The following is a 12,725-nucleotide window of genomic DNA, read 5'->3' as shown; positions in this document are numbered from 1 at the left end:
ACAGGCGGATCGGTGCGGCGTCTTCAGTAATGCGGACGCTGTATCGATCCGTTGTGGTGAAGAAGGAGCTGAGCCGGAAGACAAAGCTCTCAAAATTTACTGGTCGATCTACGTTCCCATCCTCATCTATGGTCATGAGCTTTGGGTCATGACCGAAAGGATAAGATCACGGGTACATGCGGCCAAAATGAGTTTCCTCCGCTGGGTGGCGGGGGTCTCCCTTAGAGATAGGGTATAGATATTATATATATATATATATATATATATATATACAATGGTTTATATAGGGCACAGAGTGGGTGGGTACAGGCAGGCGTAGGGCGTGGTGATTGGCTCATGAGTTACCTAGGGGGTGTTTCCGTCTGTGGCGGCATGTTGAAATGATTTCACAGCGCTTGTTGAGGGATGACAGGTCTGGATGATGTATAATAAACAGTTTCTCTTTTAAGCATAGGTTGCATCCTTTATTACCACTGTTGTAAGGTGTGCTGGATGCAAGAATTTGCCATGTTATTGAATATTCAACATTATTGTCTTTGAGGTTCCAAATGTGCTTGCTGAGTTCTGTAGAATTCTGCAAAGTCTGGTTTCTAAAGGAGGCCTTGTGATTATTCCATCTGGTTTTAAACGCTCCTTCGGTTAATCCTACGTACATGTCGAATGTGTTAATGTCCTTGCGTGTTACCTTTGCTTGGTAAACGACTGATGTTTGTAAGCACCCTCCGTTGAGAGGGCAATCAGGTTTCTTGCGACAGTTACATTCCTTATTGGTTTCAGAGTTGTTTAGTCTGGGGGTAGGCAGTCCTTTTGCAATTGCTTTGTTGTGGTTTGAAATGATTTGTTGTATGTTATTCATACAGCTGTAGCTCAATTTAATGTTGTTCCTGTTGAATATTTTTCTTAGGGTGTTGCCTTTGGGGAAGTGTTAGTCGATCAGAGTGAGGAACTTGTGGCCGATATTGGTTGAGACGTTTTTGCTGAATGGTGGATTGTACCAGTTTTCTGCTCTTTTTTGAATGCTTCCATTAAAATCTCCTGTTGATTGAGGGAACCCCTCATGAAACAGTTCTGTAGAGATGAAGTAGTCTTGTGATTTTTCCCACACCTACATATTACGCTCTACCACGGTATCGAGCACTATTCTCTGGATAATCCAATCAAGACATATATATATATATATATATATATATATATATATATATATATATATATATATATACATATATATACACACACAAACAAACACACACACGCAGACACATAAGGGGAAAAAATACATTCTCCATACATTAGCGGCACCGGACTATAAATCACAGATATACAGTACAGGCCAAAAGTTTGGACACACCTTCTCATTCAATGTGTTTTCTTTATTTTCATGACTATTTACATTGTCTATGGTTAATAGTCCAGTACGGCTAATGTATGGAAAACGTTTTTTCCCTTGTAAAAATGTAGTGGGTGCAGCTTACATACTGATGTGCTCTTGAGTTGGGAAAATACGGTCTGATAAGTGAGTCTTCTACTGCTGTTGAATAGTTAGTGGAAACATATGCAAAGAGCACTTCCATTTTCAGTTTAATCTGGCGTTGGAACTCTTGTGGTGGTTAAAGTGAGAGAAAAGAGTGAAAACTGACTTCCATTGGAGTGTTGAGTATTTTAACAAGCATTGGCATTTGAGTCCAAGCTTAATAGCTTTTTCTCTATGAAAGAGAGATCCATTGTTGTCCTGGATCTATTAAAAAGTCATCAGCGAGCTACACAGTTTCTCTGTGTGACATGTTCCTTCATTAAGATGAACATGGGCCCTGCTGTTAGCCCTCCCCTCCTTTCCCCTATAAAGTCCGCCGTTGCCAATCTTCAATAAGTCAAACAGATGGAAAAAAAAGTCCCACTTTATACATTAGTTCCTTTTCAAACTCCATCACCGTTTGCTCCAGTTAAGAAAGGCGTGAAGGTAAAAGTACCGACTTATACTCAGACGCGATTTATGTGTGAAATTATTAACACATTACCGTAAAATATCAAATAATATTATTTATCTCGTTCGCGGAAGAGACGAAGAAAATGCCAGGAATCGTCACACACACGTCAACCAATAAGAAGTCGGCGGGGGAGGGTCATGGCAGAAGTGCATTGTGGGTAATGAGATGCTAACTGCTATATGCTACTGCCGTAGCTATTAAAGTGGATAATTTCATTGTTGGCGGTAACTTATAAAAACTGAGAAGTGCTGAACAAAAATGGCAGCGAAAAGGAAATCATGTACTGTAGATTACAAGCTGGACGTAGTGAAATATGCAGCAGAAAACCACAGGAGGAAGCGGCGCATACCTTTGGAGTTGGCAGAGTTGTTTAGAAGCGACATCGAGGAAGACTATTTCATGGGATTAATGGATTAGGAGTGAGAGATAGTTTGGTAAAGGTCTAGCATGTTCTATATGTTATAGTTATTTGAATGGCTCTTACCATAATATGTTAAGTTAACATAGCAGTTGCTTATTTATGCCTCATATAACCTACACTTATTCAGCCTGTTCACTATTCTTTATTTATTAGGGACCAAATGTCCCTTTGGGACAGAAGACCCTATTGTATTTCTAAGGTTTTATTATTATTATACCGCCGCCTTTTTGACTGTAATTTGACCCCCTTAATCCAATCCACTTCATTTATATAGCACATTTAAACAACAAGAACGTTTCCAAAGTGCTGCACAGCCATGTTAAAAACAAATATTAAAAAACAATATTCCATCCATCCATCCATTTTCTACCGCTTATTCCCTTTCGGGGTCGCGGGGGGCGCTGGCGCCATCTCAGCTACAATCGGGCGGAAGGCAGGGTACACCCTGGACAAGTCGCCACCTCATCGCAGGGCCAACACAAAACAATATTATGATCCACCAATGACTGAATAAAAACAAAAAATAAAAATAAAACCAATATAAAACCAATATAAAAATAAATATGATTAAAATCAATTAAGACAGTAGAAGAGAAATCAAAAAGTATAAAAACACAGAGGACAACAGAGGACCACACAACTCACGTAGTGTGAAAAGCCAAAGAATAAAAGTGGGTCTTAAGACGAGACTTAAAACACTCCACTGTGGAAGCAATTTGAACATGGAGGGCCTTAACATGTTTCAAAACTCACGAAATTTTACACACACATCAGGACTTGCGAAAAAAACAAATCCCAAAACTCAAAATTGCGCTCTAGCGCCCCCTATGAAAAAACACAGACAAAACTGCTTGTAACTTCCGTTAGGAATGTCGTAGAGACATGAAACAAAAACCTCTATTTAGGTCTGACTTAGACCTACATTCCTTAAACCAACATCCTTCATCAAAGATCAACAGGAAGTCGGCAAACACCCCTTCAAAACAAAAGTTTCCTAAAAAATGTAATTTTTGCCTCTTTGAGCTGTAATTTGACCCCCTTAAAATGCTTCCAAACTCACCAAACTGGACACACACATCAGGACTGGCAAAAAATTGCGATCTAATAAAAAAAAAAAAAACTAAACTTAAAATTGCGCTCTAGCGCCCCCTAGGAATAAAACACTGACAAAACTGCTCCTAGGAAGAAAACACAGACAAAACTGCCAGTAACTTCCAGTAGGAATTTTGTAGAGACATGAAACAAAAACCTCTATGTAGGACTCACTTAGACCTACATTTCATTCATTTACAGCCTTCAGCAAAAATCAACAGGAAGTTGGAAATCACCCCTTCAAAAAAAAAGTTTTGTAAAAACCCGTCACCATTTTTCAAACATTATCTCCTCTTAGCGCATTTGTTGTGTCGGCTTCAAACTCGCACAGGAAAGAGATTGAACCATTCTGATTAAAAGTTGCGCAAAGAGTTTTTCTAACTGCTATGGTTTTGATTTCAGAAGCTTTCAAAGAACTGCTGCGCTGCTGCAGTCTCAAGATGGCCGGTTAAAAGCAGGAGGCACCAGCGTGACTACACGATGCAGAGAAGGTAGGTACTGTGCGGGTAAAGATATGTTGACTGGGTGAAAGAAGGAGGCACCAGTGTGACCCCAGGATGCAGGGAAGGTAGGTAAAGTGCAGGTAAAGATATGTTGAATGGGTAAAGGCAGGAAACACCAGCAAAAGTCGGTCCCGTCCATCGCTGCTTGCAGCTTTAATTTATTTTAAATTGCCTTTCAAATGTCTATTCTTGGTGTTGGATTTTATCAAATAAAATTCCCACAAAAATGCAACTTATACTCCAGTATGACGTATATATGTTTTTTCCCTTCTTTATCATGCATTTTCGGCCGGTGCAACATATACTCCAGAGTGACTAATAGTCGGAAAAATACAGCATATCAGCCATCATTAGACAGAATGCTGCTCCCACCGCCATGAATCGCAATAGCTGTCAGATTATTGAACAAACTCCTACGGGCAAGAGGTGCTGCAGTGCAATTTGACTTTCTTCTTTCAGTTTTGAGGCAGCAGCCAGCTGTAAAAGCCAGCTCCCGACATGACAACATTCTCCAGAAAAGGGTTTGTATTGACTTTGGAAGAAATCCTCACCATTTGACATCCTGAGTTGTTGCTACCCGTCACAAAAAAAAGTCTATGTCTCATTAATTTCACTTTCTATTCGGTGTCTCACTGGTAGGCGTTGACACTCACGCAGGACAAGATTTCCCCCTTGAAACTTATTTCATTATTATCGCTAAAAAATAAACTATTTTTTATGAATTTTTACATCCCCCATTCAAGCCATCGGTGGAAAAAATATGCGCCTCAGATGATGCGACTGCACAATCAATTTGTCAACACTCAAGTTCCATTTCTATACTGGCGTGTACTCAGTGCTTTCCACTGGACTGGAATGTGGTTGGTTGTTGAGCTAAGTGATCATTTGATTTGCCTGATTGGCCACGCCGAATGTGCATGTCACTGTCATGGAGGCTGTGAGACTTCCTGCCACAATATGGACATTTCCGCAAAAACCCAAAGAAAAATTATATATATGTATAGGGTGTACCCTGCCTTCCGCCCGATTGTAGCTGAGATAGGCGCCAGCGCCCCCCGCGACCCCATAAAAGGGAATAAGCGGTAGAAAATGGATGGATGGATATATATATATATATATATATATATGTAGGTGTGGGAAAAATCACAAGACTACTTCATCTCTACAGAACTGTTTCATGAGGGGTTCCCTCAATCATCAGATTTTAATGTAAGCATGCACATACAATAGTTTATATAGGGCACAGAGTGGGTGGGTACAGGCAGGCGTAGGGTGTGGTGATTGGCTCATGTGTTACCTAGGAGGTGTCTCCGTCTGTGGCGGCATGTTGAAATGATTTCACTGCGCTTGTTGAGAGATGAGAGGTCTGGGTGATATATAATAAACAGTTTCTCTTTTAAGCATAGGTTGCATCTTTTATTGTTGTAAGGTGTGCTGGATGCAATAATTTGCCATGTTATTGATTATTGAATTACAAATGTGCTTGCTGAGTTCTGTAGAATTCCGCAAAGTCTGGTTTCTAAAGGAGGCCCTGTGATTATTCCATCTGGTTTTAAACGCTCCTTTGGTTAATCCTACGTAAGTGTCGGATGTGTTAATGTCCTTGCGTGTTACCTTTGCTTGGTAAACGACTGATGATCGTAAGCACCCCCCGTTGAAAGGGCAATCAGGTTTCTTGCGAAAGTTACATTCCTTATTGGTTTCAGAGTCGTTTAGTCTGGGGGTAGGCAGTCCTCTATATATATATATATATATATATATATATATATATATATATATATATATATATATATATATATATATATATATATATATATATATATATATATATATATATATATATATATATATATATATATACACACACAGACATACACACACACACACACAAAAAAAATATATATATATATATTACAAATGTATATATACAGATATATAAATATACATATACATACACACATACATATATATACATATACATATATATATGTACACACACACACACACTATATATATATATATATATATATATATATATATATATATATATATATATATATATATATATATATATACACACATACAGTATATATACATATACACACACATATATAGACATATACACTGTACGGCTTGGCGCAGTGGTAGAGTGGCCGTGCGCAACCCGAGGGTCCCTGGTTCAAATCCCACCTAGCACGAACCTCGTCACGTCCGTTGTGTCCTGAGCAAGACACTTCCCCCTTGCTCCTGATCGGTGCTGGTTGGCGCCTTGCATGGCAGCTCCCTCCATCAGTGTGTGAATGTGTGTGTGAATGGGTAAATGTGGAAGTAGTGTCAAAGCGCTTTGAGTACCTTGAAGGTAGAAAAGCGCTATACAAGTACAACCCATTTACATACACATTTATACATACACATATACAGATGCACACACACGTATATATATATATATATATATATATATATATATATATATATATATATATATATACACACATATATACATACATACATACATATACATATATATATACATACACACACAAACATTTTTTTTTTTACAGTTGTTAAGAAGCGAATTACACGTAACAAATACATTTTTTGTTTTTCAATAATGACATTTCTTCGGTCTTCATGGGGAAAAATACACCAGGATAACAGTTTGTTAAAAAATAGCAGTTATAATTGGAGTCAATGGGGCCGAAAAGTTCTTAGAGAAATGGTGTATACTTTTTTTTTTTTTAGTTCCTATTCTGCCAAAGTTGCAATAAAAAACACAATGCAATTGACTTAAAAGCCTGGGGGAAAATCTCAGAACTTCAAACTGAAAAGTCACACTCCAAAAGAACCACATGGTTTAGGGGTTAAAAAATGGGTTGATGAGGAGTAAATTATGTAGATGACATGGATTTACATTTTAGTGAGTCACCTGACATAATTACTTTATTAATGGTGTTCATTACTCATAATACTCATGTCTATGGGCTTCATTTACGGCAAATGAAGTTCATGTAAGTGTTAAAATGATGGTTATAGTATTTGGGCAGACTTATCCTTGTGGGTGTCCGATTCCCCTAATTAGATGCATGACATTCACCTTTGAGTTCAAACACCCAATAGTAGGGGTAGGCTCTTGCAGTCACCTTGAATGTAAGTCCAACAACTCACCTGTGTCTTCCCCAGGAGGGTGTAGGCCAGCTGGACCTTGGTGTAGTGTGCAACATCAAAGTGCTTGCAAGTCTTTGAAAGGGCGACGTCGAGCTGCTCCTGGAGGCAGAAAACAGATGGATGACAAAAGACCGAGCGGGATTATCCACGTTAAGACCGGGGATTTGGACATAGATGTGCAGATGCATGGCTCGTACAAAAAGCAGAGGTTGCGGTAATTGGACGGGGATGATAGTGGATGTGGGGTTTTTGACATAAGAGATTTTCAAAAATAAATAAATAAATGTGAGAAATGAACACAAAGAAGGATGGATGAGTTCTGACCAGGACACACTGACTAAATCTGGTCTTGTAAAACAAATAGAAATATACCAAATTAATTCATGCTTAAAAGCAAAGTGTGTATATTAGAGATGTCCGTTAGCATCCCTAATAAACACCGATAAATGCTTTAAAATGTAATCAGAACTTGTCGGTTTCGGTTTAAAAAAGTCAAATTAATGACTTTTTAAAACGCCGCTGTACATATCTGGTAAAAGAGGGATATAAACCCAGTCAGCAGCCCCGTTCCCTCTCCCCTCCCCCACACACAACACAGGAGTTGACGACTGCAGCATGAGAGAGGTTTACTGGCGACGCTTGATGACCTCATCAAACCGCCGGGAGCACAGCATAACAACAAGAGTGTGTTGTTGCTGGTGCCGGAGTCGTGGCCAACAAGCCAGCGGGCTCGGTGAAGGTCATGACTAACGACACCATGTCTATGGTTTGGGATTATTTTAAAGTGTGTCTGACGGATAAAAAACTGGCAATTTGCAAAGACTGCAATGAGTTGGTTATGCGAGAAGAAACCAAGACGTCTTCCTTTAATACGAGCAATTTGATCTCCCACCTCTTCAAGAATCATAAGGAGATACACGATGAATTCAAGCCAAAAATGGATGAAAAGCAAACAGCGAAAAAAAGTTGTTGCTTAAAGACTCTGCCGAGAAAAAAACAAAAAACACCCCAGGGCGAAAGCCCCCTTTGTGGTCAGGGACAACGCAGGCAGTATGGCAAAAGCTACGGTGGAGTTTGGTGTGGCTAATCTGCCCTGCATGGCGCACACTTTTGCAGTTTACAGTGAGCGGAGGTGCTCTGTCTCTGACTGACTGCTAGGCCACTTCAAGCACTCACCACCAGCTTGCAGCACATTTGTGTTACTCATACAAATATGTTAAAGCAGGGCAGATTGAGCCCAGTTTATAATTCCCTGTTATACAGTATGCCAGGCAGTCTTGCACTGAATAGGACTATGTTGTCGTTTACTTTATGACTCTAGTAAACTCTGGACTGAAGCTGTGGACCTTCATTGTTTTTGTAGCGGTTGTTTTGAGGCATGTTTGAAAAAAATAAAAATAATGAACTTTTTAAAAGTCAAAGTATAGTATTTCCTATAGTTGTAGTGGGTATCAGGATTATCTCAGGGAGATAATTCCAAGCTGCTGTTTTGAGGCATGCAAAAAAAATAATGCACTTTGTGACTTCAATGATAAATATTGCAGTGACATTTTTTTTCCATAACTTCAGTTTATTAATTTGGAAAACCTTGTTACATTGTTTAATGCATCCAGCGGGGCATCACAACAAAATGAGGCATAATAATGTGTTCATTTCACCACTGTTTATATCGGTATCGGTTGATATCGAAATCGGTAATGAAGAGTTGGACAATATCGGCAAAAAAAGCCATTATTGGACATCGTTAGTTGACGGGCCATATAAAATGATGTGACGGGCCAGAGAAGGCCCCCGGGCCTTGAGTTTGGCACCTGTGATCTAATTGTTGTGCGAATATCCATAGGTATTTTTTTTTTTCGCCAGCAAACAATGGTAATTAAAGCGAAAAGGAAGCGTTAAAGGGGAACATTATCACCAAACCTATGCAAGCGTCAATATATACCTTGATGTTGCAGAAAAAAAGACCATGTATTTTTTTTAACCGATTTCCGAGCTCTAAATGGGCGAATTTTGGCCAATTAAACGCCTTTCTGTTTATCGGCCTTTTAGCGATGACGTCAGAACGTGACGTCACCGAGGTAACACACCCGCCATATTCATTTTCACATTACAAACACCGGGTCTCAGCTCTGTTATTTTCCGTTTTTTCGACTATTTTTGGGAACCTTGGAGACATCATGCCTCGTGGGTGTGTTGTCGGAGGGTGTAACAACACTAACAGGGACGGATTCAAGTTGCACCACTGGCAAGAAATCTGCCGCCAGACCCCCGTTGAATGTACCAGAGTGTCTGCCGGCGATGCTAAGACAGACATGGCACAGAGATGTATGGATAACCTGCAGATGCATTTGCAACCATTAAGTCAACGAAATCACAAAGGTGAGTTTTGTTGATGTTGTTGACTTATGTGCTTATCAGACATATTTGGTCGCGGCATGACTGCCAGCTAATCGATGCTAACATGCTACGCTAATCGATGCTAACATGCTACGCTAATCGATGCTAACATGCTATTTACGCTAGCTATATGTACATTTGAAACTAGATACCCACATTTAATGCGAAACAAACACTAGCTAGCCAGCCATTTCTCAAACCACCTCTTCCTGAGGGTGTTTCAGTGTTATAACTTCACCTTTATCTTGACTTTTTACACCAAAATGCATCCTTTCACCTTTTCTGTCTACACACTGTGTCTGCTTGGAGTTATTCTGTGTAGGTGCGCTGCCGAACATGCTCCTCTGCTGGTAAAACCAGCAATGTCACGAAGCGACGACGACGGGGCGCAGGGGACCGGTACTTTTTAGAGGCGGTATAGCACCGAATATGATTGATTTATATTGCGGTACTATACTAGCACCGGTATATCGTACAACCCTACAATGCGGTGTGAAAGTCGATGTGTTTAGGTAGACACGGTCTCAAAGGAACATCATTTTGTTTCTCTTGAAATAGCGGCCCTCTTCACGATGTTATTAAAGGGGAACATTATCACCAAACCTATGTAAGCGTCAATATATACCTTGAAGGTGCAGAAAAAAGACCATGTATTTTTTTAACTAATTTCCGAACTCTAAATGGGTGAATTTTGGCGAATTGAACGCCTTTCTGTTTATCGGTCTTTTAGCGATGACGTCAGAACGTGACGTCACCGAGGTAACACACCCGCCATTTTAATTTTCAACACATTACAAACACCGGGTCTCAGCTCTGTTATTTTCCGTTTTTTCGACTATTTTTTGGAACTTTCGAGACATCATGCCTCGACGGTGTGTTGTCGGAGGGTGTAACAACACTAACAGGGAGGGATTCAAGTTGCACCACTGGCAAGAAAAATTTGCCGCCAGACCCCCATTGAATGTGCCAGAGTGTCTTCACATTTGACCGGCGATGCTAAGACAGACATGGCACAGAGATGTATGGATAACCTGCAGATGCATTTGCAACCATTAAGTCAACAAAATCACAAAGGTGACTTTTGTTGATGTTGTTGACTTATGTGCTAATCAGACATATTTGGTCACGGCATGACTGCCAGCTAATCGATGCTAACATGCTACGCTAATCGATGCTAACATGCTATTTACGCTAGCTGTATGTACATTTGAAACTAGATACCCACATTTAATGCGAAACAAACACTTACCAATCGACGGATTTAAGTTGCTCCAGTGTCGCAAGATGCTAAAGTCCTGATCGTTCGGTCCGCACATTTTCCCGGCGATGCTAATAAGGCAGCCATGCTATGGGCCACTTCATTAGGTACACCCACGCTATGGCCGAATAGCGTCAATAGCTTCAGTTTCTTCTTCAATTTCGTTTTCGCTATCTGCCTCCACACTCCGACCATCTGTTTCAATACATGCGTAATCTGTTGACTCGCTTAAGCCGCTGAAATCCGAGTCTGAATCCGAGCTAATGTCGCTATATCTTGCTGTGGTAACCGCCATGTTGTTTGTATTGGCAGCCCTGTATGACGTCACAGGGAAATGGATAGTGGTTTCGAAGATAGCGAAAATAAGGCACTTTAAAGCTTTTTTTAGGGATATTCCGGGAGGTGTAAAATTTTGAAAAAAACTTCGAAAAATAAAACAAGCCACTGGGAACTGATTTTTATTGTTTTTAACCCTTTTGAAATTGTGATAATGTTTCCCTTTAATGCATGGGTGCAAACAAGTATTTTTTCGTGTTTTTCTCGTAATCTCCGGGTCTAAATTGAATGTCAAAGTGGACCATCTTCTCGGTTTATCGCCACAACCTTCTGCTATACAAGTGAAATGCATAAATTATAATCTAGAATTAGCTTTCACCAACTGATTAGAGATACAGCAGTTTATCAATAGATGCAGAAACTAATTGTATTTTTTTTTAGCACTTAGCAATAGCACTACTGGATGGATCTGCTTATCACTCAGCTTCTAAAACTTGTAGCTCATCCTCCTTATATTCAGGCTCAAAAATGTATAGATATATATATATATTTTTTTACAAATTCCATCCGATATACCAGAAATATGGTCTTATTACAAGACAATTTGAAAAAGTACATGCAAACAAGTGTCTTTTAGTGTTTTTCTTGTGATCTCCGGGTCTAAGTTGAATGTCAAAGTGGACCAACTTTGTGGTTTATCGCCACAACTTTCTACTATACAAGTGAAATGCATAAATTATAATCTAGAATTAACTTTCACCAACTGATTGGAAATGCAGCAGCTTATCAATTGCTGCAGAAACTAATTGTATTTCTTGTCTAGCACTTAGCAATAGCACTACTTGCTGGATCTGCTTAACACTCAGCTTCTAAAACTTGTAGCTCATCCTCCTTATATTCAGGCTCAAAAATGTATATATATTTTTTTGACAAATTCCATCCAATATACCAAAAAGAGGGGTCTTATTACAAGACAATTTGAAAGAGTATATGAATAAGAAGACATCCATCCATCCATCCATTTTCTACCGCTTATTCCCTTTCGGAGTCGCGGGGGGCGCTGGCGCCTATCTCAGCTACAATCGGGCGGAAGGCAGGGTACACCCTGGACAAGTCGCCACCTCATCGCAGGGCCAACACAGATAGACAGACAACATTCTCACTCACATTCACACACTAGAGGAAGCCGGAGTACCCGGAGGGAACCCACGCATTCACGGGGAGAACATGCAAACTCCACACAGAAAGATCCCGAGCCTGGATTTGAACCCAGGACTGCAGGAACTTCGTATTGTGAGGCAGACGCACTAACCCCTCTGCCACCGTGAAGCCCATAATAAGAAGACATAAGGAACCTTTTAATTAATTTATGGGGCGGCATGGCGTAGTGTGTAGAGCGGCCGTACCAGAAACCTGAGGGTTGCAGGTTCACTTCCCACCTATTAACATCCAAATTGCTGCCGTTGTGTCCTTGGGCAGGACACTTCACCCTTTGCCCCCGGTGCCGCTCACACTGGTGAATGAATGATGAATGAATGATTGGTGGTGGTCGGGGACGCTGTAGGCGCAAACAGGCAGCCACGCTTCCGTCAGTCTACCCCAGGGCAGCTGTGGCTACAGATGTAGCT

General features: G+C 40.3%; 1 protein-coding gene across 2 annotated transcripts in view; it reads right to left on the bottom strand.

Annotated features, from left to right (window-relative positions):
* vps50 (VPS50 EARP/GARPII complex subunit) overlaps positions 1 to 12,725 on the bottom strand; it is a 335,202-nt gene that overhangs the window by 187,332 nt on the left and 135,145 nt on the right. For both annotated transcript variants that reach the window (XM_061882573.1, XM_061882574.1), the window contains exon 11: positions 7,167 to 7,265. In XM_061882573.1, coding sequence (XP_061738557.1) covers positions 7,167 to 7,265 — 99 coding nt within the window. The remainder of the gene's footprint in view (positions 1 to 7,166; positions 7,266 to 12,725) is intronic.

Source organism: Nerophis ophidion, linkage group LG21, assembly GCF_033978795.1.
Source record: "Nerophis ophidion isolate RoL-2023_Sa linkage group LG21, RoL_Noph_v1.0, whole genome shotgun sequence".
Taxonomy (NCBI): Eukaryota; Metazoa; Chordata; class Actinopteri; order Syngnathiformes; family Syngnathidae; genus Nerophis; species Nerophis ophidion.
The sequence above is the reverse complement of the archived record's forward strand: the minus strand, read 5'-3'. Positions and strand labels throughout refer to the sequence as shown.